The 8,342-nt window shown below is 47.5% G+C and overlaps 1 protein-coding gene across 1 annotated transcript in view; it reads left to right on the top strand.

Annotated features, from left to right (window-relative positions):
* Positions 1–7,728, top strand: part of RPN1 (ribophorin I) — an 8,798-nt gene extending 1,070 nt beyond the window's left edge. Inside the window, exons 2-11 of the mRNA XM_029958339.1 lie at positions 536–630; positions 2,127–2,433; positions 2,943–3,152; positions 4,111–4,303; positions 4,630–4,729; positions 4,999–5,137; positions 5,303–5,422; positions 5,875–6,120; positions 7,140–7,353; positions 7,459–7,728. Coding sequence (XP_029814199.1) covers positions 536–630; positions 2,127–2,433; positions 2,943–3,152; positions 4,111–4,303; positions 4,630–4,729; positions 4,999–5,137; positions 5,303–5,422; positions 5,875–6,120; positions 7,140–7,322 — 1,593 coding nt within the window. The 3' untranslated portion in view covers positions 7,323–7,353; positions 7,459–7,728. The remainder of the gene's footprint in view (positions 1–535; positions 631–2,126; positions 2,434–2,942; positions 3,153–4,110; positions 4,304–4,629; positions 4,730–4,998; positions 5,138–5,302; positions 5,423–5,874; positions 6,121–7,139; positions 7,354–7,458) is intronic.
* Positions 7,729–8,342: the final 614 nt, after the last annotated feature.

Raw genomic sequence — 8,342 nt, 5'->3', positions numbered from 1 at the left:
AGGGTCGCGCCAGCACGGCACGAGCAGGGCCGGCATCTCCAGGGGGGCCCAGTGCTTACCCACGAGCAGCAGGGCTCTCCTAATCCCACAAGTACTGTCAGTGTGTATATCTCTGTATACCATATAGAGGTTTATACAGTGATCTGCAGTATATACACTATATCTCTATACAGAGGTCTGTAGTATAACTCTACTGGTCAAGCCGCGTTCCCGTGCCCTGCTCGTTCCCCAGACACAAGAGAAATCACAACAGCATTTGACCAGTATTCTCATTTGCCCAAGTTACGGTGACTGTGCAGGCTTGGAAACCAGGCTGAGAGGAACAAGAATTACCAGAAACCTCTAGTATGTGTTTTTGCTCACTGACCACACTGCAGTTTGTATTCATGAAACCGTTGTGAAAGGGCTTTTTGTTAAATTTTCTTAATAAATTAGTTATATATTCAGCTTATACTTTCTGGAGGGCATCACCCCTAAAAACTCCACAGAGGGACTGTACGGAGTTTGCCCTAGACATATTAAATCTTTTAAACAGCAGCACACTGATCAATCTGTTTTGGAGCAGGTAAAGGGTGAGGAAGAGGAGGAGAACACCTTGGAAGTGAGAGAGACTAAAGTTAAGGGCAAAAGGTGAGTATCACCTTTAAAGGTCAGTACTTAGATTGTGCATGAGGGTTTCATAATTGTCCCCGTGGTGAAGCAGAAATACCACCCCTGTTCCACATACCTAGAGATCCTAGAGTCTTTTCTTCCTGAAAAGGTCCATTCTGTGCTCAGGCTGCATCCTGGGGTGTTACAGAGGCGGGGAGCATGGTTCACACAAGCAGCCAAACCCAATTCCTGCAGCTCAGGAGGCCCCAGTAGAAGTCACTTCGCTCCTGCTGGTGCTCTTTCCTTGGGAGATAACACATGAGGTTTTAGAGATTTTAGATCTCTGCACTGAGCCCAGCACAGTCATACACGGCTGCTAGTCAGGGGAGCACCTTATGAGGAAGTGAATCTCTCTCAAATGCAACTCAGCTGCCTTTGTGGGGGCTCAGCTGTGCTTAGTCTGTTGTACTCAGTGCCTTGAGTAATGCCCTGGCCCTTTATTAAGGGACACCAGGTGAGAGAAACATTATAGCTGTGGTCATGCTCCTACCCTTTGGTCCCTTTTGAGCTCTCAGAGGGTTGGCAGTGGTGATTACAGGGAGTTTAAGTGCTCTGTGGGGGTGTGTGCCCAGAGCACCGCTCAGTCTGCCCTGTGGGGAGCATCGCAGTGTGCTGGATCCTGTGGCCCAGCACAGCCCGTTGCCCGCTGCAGGGAGAGAGGATGCCACTGTTGGTGTGAGGATCTGCACTGCCAAGCTTGGGATATTGTGCAGATGCTGCAAGACTGGGCAGCGAGGTGGTTTCCGAGCTGTGAGAGCTGAGAGGTAAAGACTGCCTGTAAAGTGGCTCAAAAGCACAGTGCAGCTGGGTTTCAAGAGGGCAGCAGCTGTGGAGTTAAGTTGCCAAGGTGGACCATAGTTTCTGATGTGCCTGGATGCCTCATGTGATCCCACTCTTGGGCTGCCAGGATTGACATGAAGTCTGATCCTTATGGATTTGGTGAAGTCTAAATCCATTCTGTAGAACCTCAGTCCAAAACCTTGCTAATTTTCTGGCCATTCCTTAATTTTAGATGCTGTGGGCAAAAAACTGAGAATGAACAGACTTTGTGGGAACAGGTGCTGAAGATGTTTGTGAATTGTCTTCTGGACACATACACATGCTTCCTTTGATTCAGATAATTCCTGTCATCTGGAGAAGAACAAAAAAATAAACATGCTTTATAAATGAAGCATGCTTTATAAATGCAGGATCAGGGAGGGAATGTGTCACCATTCATTCCGCTTCCAAAATGGGAGCCAGGTGCTTTTGTGGAGCAAAGACTGTCTCTATGCCTGGACACAATGCTGCCTCCCCAGTCCAGAGTAATCACATGTGCTGGGACAAGACATCTGTACATCTTGGAGGAGCAAGTAAAATACTGGCCCAAATCACACATGATACACGTGATACATGGGCTCCCTTCCACAGGGCATTGATCTGAATGCTCTCTCCGGGGAGATCTCACATGACTTACCTGTTCTTCTCCCTTCCAGTGGAAAATTCTTTTCTGTGAAGCTGCCATCTCCTTTGGCACCGGGCGCCAAGATCCGTGTCTCTGTTGAAATGGTTTTCACACACGTCCTGCAGCCCTACCCCACCCACATCACCCAAAGTGAGAAGCAGTTTGTGGTCTTTGAAGGAAATCACTATTTCTACTCACCCTACTTCACCAAAACCCAAACGACTCGGGTCAAACTGGCCTCTAGGAACGTGGAGAGTTACACCAAGCTGGGAAACCCTTCCCGCACTGAGGACATGATTGAGTATGGCCCCTTCAAGGACATTCCTCCATACAGCCAGGTAAATGTCTGTGCAAAGGGGTTGTGGCTCTGCATGGAGCATCTTCCAGACATGGGAGACGTGTCTGAGAGGCTGGAGAGAGGGAAGCAGAGGCCTTTGTGTAAGAATTGCAGGTGAAGCCTGAGTTAGACCACATGTAGGCCAGGAACACATGCTCCAGCAAGGTGCTTCTATACAGATGGGATTGCTGACTGCTGCCTGGTGTCCACAGAACAAACCAAGCTGGTATCTAAGTGGCTCTGGCAGGGGTGTGTCAGCAGTGGGGAACACTGCATCTCTGCCCCCCCTCACCTTTATAACACAGCCAAATGTGCAGGTTGTAACCTGTGAGTACCCCCAAGTACCCAGTGTGAACTGGGCTGGGTGTCTCAGACCTTCCTGTGCAGTCAGAGTCATCTCTGCAGCATCTGCCATAGAGGGTTCTCTGTGGCACATGGAGTGGATAATTGTGAGGGGACCTTGCTTCTTCCTTCAGGTCTAATAGTTTATCTTGTTTTTTCCCTTGTTAGGACACTCTGAAGGTGCACTACGAAAATAACAGTCCCTTCCTGACCATCACCAGCATGACACGAGTCATCGAGGTGTCCCACTGGGGCAACATTGCGGTTGAAGAGACGGTTGATTTAAAACACACAGGAGCAGTGCTGAAAGGGCCTTTCTCCAGATATGACTACCAGAGACAGCCAGACAGTGGGATCTCTTCTGTCAAGTCTTTTAAGGTTGACATTTTCAACCTGTATTTTTTTAACTGTGGCTTCCCCCTTTTTACATCCCCAGAGGAAAAAAAAAATAGTTATCCTTTGCCTTTTCTTTGGTAGCCATACCCCAGTCATAAGGGAATATTAAAGCTCTGATCTATATTCAGAGAAGGCTCATGCTAGATAGGAATAGCTTTTGGAGGCAGCTTTAGGAGGTTATATGTTTAATTGCATCTGTTGGCCACACAGACTGCACATACCAGGGCATGTAGTGTTTCTCCACACTTCCACCCCTCCAATCTCAGGGACCCTCTAAACTCCTTATCCTTGTACTGACAGCTCTGCTTTTGGTTTCCTGCTGTGCAAGGGCCATTCATTCTATCCCCACCCTCTTATTTTCAGCGTTGCCTTCTCTGCCATATCCTCATCACGTTGAACAGTATTAATTGGAAACTCAGCCATTCATTCCTTGCTCACAAAGCTCTCAACAAGAGTTAAAGCTGTGGCTCTGCTAGCCAGATGTGAAAAGTATTGTGTTTTCATCTGAGCCAAAACCTTTCTCTCTGCTTGAACCCTCCAGGATTGATTGTTGTAATTCTCTAAGGTGGTGCAGCCAAACAGAAATCTCATTTTGCTGAGTGTAAAGCCAGCAAGTCCAGTGAGCTAGGGCAGCAGGCTGGAGTGAAAAGGGAATTGCTGTCCTGGTGGGCATGATGAGATCCCTTGCTGTCTGAGATGTTTGAAACTGGGCTGGAGAGAGCACATTCATTTGGGAGGCCAAGTGATTTTAGTGCTGGGAGCCACTTCTGTGATTGCTTATAATAGCACAGTTTTACCACTCAGTGCAACTGAATGGCCATTTTGTCATGTCTCACGAGGGAGCACAGTTTCTCAAGGCTTAACAGCCAATACTGGGTTTGCCAATTTCACTGGAAATAACTCCTGTCCGATGCACTGACTGCTGCTTCTCTCTGTACAGACCATTCTCCCAGCTGCTGCTCAGGATGTCTATTACAGAGATGAAATTGGGAACATCTCCACCAGCCACCTCCTTGTCCTGGATGACTCTGTGGAGATGGAGATCCGTCCCCGATTCCCGCTTTTTGGGGGCTGGAAAACCCATTACATCATTGGCTATAACCTGCCAAGCTACGAATACCTCTACAATCTTGGTGAGTGGCAAGGGGCAGGGAATAGGAAACTTTCTGCTCTGCGTTTAAAGGTGGTTTCTGTACAATAAAGAATTGAAAGCTGCGGTATGCTGCACCTTAGCAACAGCAGTTGCTAGCTATTATTTCTAGAATATGCAAATCCAGCTTTTTTGTGCTTCCTTCAGGTTTTTGTAGACATCTGGTTAAAGTATACCTGGGTGAGCTAGTGCCCCCTGCTGCACAATTCATCCATCCGAATTCTGCTCCCACCTCTGTTGGGAGCTGAGCTTCAGGGCTGTCCCTTGTTCTCTGAGGATCTGTAACTACCCTCTGGTCTGCACTCTTAGGTGATCAGTATGCCCTGAAGATGAGGTTTGTTGACCATGTGTTTGATGAGCAAGTTACAGACTCTCTGACTGTCAAGATCGTCCTGCCAGAAGGTGCCAAGTAAGTGTCGTTACTCCTGGGTTGTTACTGGAGATGGTGCTGTGTTGGTGGCAATTTTCCAGCCCACTCTAATGGCCTGAGGACAGTGAATCAAAACCATGACTGTGCATGTGGAGGAGACCTTGGAACACAGCTTTGCTTCCTTTTAGAGCATTGCTGAAACTGCCTACTTGAACTTGTGCTAGAGGCCACAGCTGGCCAGACAAGTCCTAGGTTGCATCATCTCAAACAGTGTAGAGTTATATGGGACTGTCTGGTTTTGTCCACAGGAATATCCATGTGGACAGCCCCTACGAAATCAATCGTGCTTCGGACGAGCTGCACTACACATACCTGGACACTTTTGGACGTCCTGTTATTGTGGCACACAAGAGCAACCTGGTGGAGCAGCACATCCAGGACATTGTGGTGAGTGTTATTCCTTCTAAAAATTCAGCGGCATGGACAAAACATTTAAATTCCTGAAATAAACACTTGCTGGACTGGACGTCTGGCTCTGCTGCTCCCTGAGGAGAGGAGTTACGTCCTGTAATAACATCGGTCACTGCTCAGTGCTTGGAACTTCTCTTGTAGGTCCACTACACCTTCAACAAAATCCTGATGCTGCAGGAGCCTCTCTTGGTGGTTGGAGCCTTTTACATCTTGTTCTTCACTGTGATTGTCTACGTGAGACTGGATTTCTCCATCACTAAGGTCTGTATGATGAAGAGCCCTGTGGGAGCATTAGTAGCTTCCTCGGTGGGTGGAGGTCTTTCATACCATTAATTCTCACTGAATGTTCCCACCAGTCAGATGTTTTATTAGATGCTTAAATGGAGCCCTGTTTTTATGGAACCTGAACATTGGTACTCCAGCAGGGTTTGAACTGATGTCCTAAGGCTGATCACTGTTTTGCCTTCTGGATGAAAAGGAATCTCCTTGAGAAGCAGGATGTCTGCAGTTCTCCTTCTGCAGTGTTTTCATTCTTTGTTAAGCTATTTGTTGGGCTGGGCTGAGTGCTGATTCGTACCATTCACTTAATTACTGTCAATTGACTTAATTGCAAAGGGAACAGTTTCTGTAATAGTCCTGTGGCAGATTGTAGGCATGGCTTGATGCAGGTCAGAGATATGACTGCTTTGATCTTCCCTCCTGTCCTCTTGCAGGATCCAGCTGCTGAAGCTCGGATGAAGGTTGCCTGCATCACAGAGCAGGTGCTTACTCTGGTGAACAAGAGGCTTGGGCTGTACCGTCACTTTGATGAAGCAGTGAATAAATACAAGCAATCAAGGGACATCTCCACCCTGAACAGTGGCAAAAAGTCTTTGGAGATGGAGCACAAGGCCCTGACAAATGAAATAGCCTCTCTGCAGTCTAAACTGAAGACAGAAGGCTCTGACTTATGTGATAAAGTAAGAAATTCGAATTTATTTTGTCAGCTCTCCTATTCTTGGCTCTGTTGAGTATTTTACATGAGTTTTAATTTGGGTTTTAGTTTCTGCAGCCAGCCTGGTTTTTTTTTTAATCTGAAAATGGCTTGATCCCTGCCAGGGAGTGTGAAAAGTGTTACTTTTGCAGTAATCTCAGTTATGCAGGCCTGTAAGTGTTGCTGGTAAACAGCTGCTTGTGCTGTTTCTTAAGTAGGCCATGAACCAGCTGCACGACTACACATTAATGCTTTTGTAACAATCCTGATGCTTCTCACTGAGCTCATGGCAGTGACACAGGCAAAAATGGAAACTATCAACACAGTATCAGTTCTGACTTCACTACTGACACCAGTCAAACCAAAATCTTCTCCCTCATCTCTTATTTTCTTGCACGTTTGAATTTGGTGCTGACACAATTTTGGTAACCTGATGCTCCTTGGAGTATTTCACTGTACCATGTTAAAAGCCATGGCACAGTCAGTACACACCCACTATCCTTTCTGTCCTCCACTATATTTCAACACTTACCTGGAACAGCCACTTAACCTCAAGTGAAAGACACCTTAGTCTCTGAGGTCTATTTAATCAGCAGCCACCTCAATTAATCTGTTATTAACTCAAAGAGTAGCTCTGTCATGGCAGACTCACACACCACGAACATTAACTGTAGGGACATCTTCCAGCTGTCAGAGTTGCGATTTAGTCTGAAGCCTTTAAAATCTGACACTAAATACTCTTTTTTAACAGTCTCCTGCCAATATAGCTCCCGGGTCCTCTGAGCACCTTTTTCTCCGCTGCTTAGCTACGCATTAATGATTCCTCGTAATGTGATGCCAGGGAGAGGCGATGGCTCGGGAGGCAATATTCAGGGATCAGAGATGTTTCCACTTAGCACTGACTTCATCTTTTGCTCCATGTTTTACCACCTCTTCTATTCCAGATTCACTGTAGGGATGGTTTTTTGTCTCCTCTAATACTGCCCTTGTTTCTCACCCTGTCAGGTGAGTGAGATTCAGAAGCTCGATGGCCAGGTGAAGGAGCTCGTCCTGAAGTCGTCGGTGGAGGCCGAGCGGCTGGTGGCGGGCAAGCTCAAGAAGGACACGTACATCGAGAACGAGAAGATGCATTCCAACAAGCGCCAGGACCTGGTCACCAAAATCGACAACATCCTCGACGCGCTGTAGCTCTGCTTTAGTGACCATGTGGAGGGGAGAGGTATGGAGGGAGAGGAGAGTGCATACACTTTGAGCCAAAACTCCTTCCCAGCAGAATTAGGGGAAAAGTTGATGTGGAATGTCTGAAAGTATGTTTTGTTCTTAGATTTTTCTGTAGAGCCTGTTTGCTCAGCAACACGTGCTGTGCAAGGGACCATGCCATCATGCTGTTTGGCTGGGTAACAGGGTTTCTTTACCAGAGGTGAGACTCAGCCAGGTTATGAAACAGTCTCCTGCTTTTGGTTTTCCCTGTATAGATGTGCTCTGGGTAAATGCACACAACCAGCCAGTCTGAGCACAGACACCCTCATGGCAAACCTGAATGTCAAATCTCTGGAAAAAATAAAAGATACCTTTGTTCTACTTTGAAATAAAACCGCCACTGCCTCGCTTGTACGTGTTGTGCTGGGTTGGGGGGGTAGAGGGGCTGAGTGGCCCTGTCCTTCCTGTGGCCAGGCAGTACAGTTCCCTGCAGAGCAGAGTTCAGCCCTGAGCACTCCTGCCTCCTGTCAGCTCTGTGCCTCGAGGTCAGAGCTCTGCCACCTCACAAGGCCCTGGCCTAGGCAGGAGAGAAAGCCAAGCCCTTGTTTCCTAGGGATTTACATGCACCTGCACCCTTGCAAGGAGAAAACCACAACAGAACCTCTCCTGCCAGCCTCTCACAGTGTGCCACATGCTTTCCTGCTGCACGTGACAACAATCTCTGCTTCCCTTGTGCTGCCCAAGTAGGCCCTTGCTCACACCTGGATATATTCAGGGGTGCATGCAATTCGCTGCTAATGTCATTCTTACAAGACATTTTTTTCCTGTGCCTCTCGTCTCAGTGCACTGCCAAACATCCCAGAGCTGGCTGCAGGGACAGCAGTGTGGATTTTCCCTACTGCCTTTGCTTGGNCCTGGCCTAGGCAGGAGAGAAAGCCAAGCCCTTGTTTCCTAGGGATTTACATGCACCTGCACCCTTGCAAGGAGAAAACCACAACAGAACCTCTC

This window comes from Manacus vitellinus, unplaced genomic scaffold (assembly GCF_001715985.3).
Source record: "Manacus vitellinus isolate BGI_N305 unplaced genomic scaffold, ASM171598v3 scaffold_14_pilon, whole genome shotgun sequence".
NCBI lineage: Eukaryota > Metazoa > Chordata > Aves > Passeriformes > Pipridae > Manacus > Manacus vitellinus.
The sequence above is the reverse complement of the archived record's forward strand: the minus strand, read 5'-3'. Positions and strand labels throughout refer to the sequence as shown.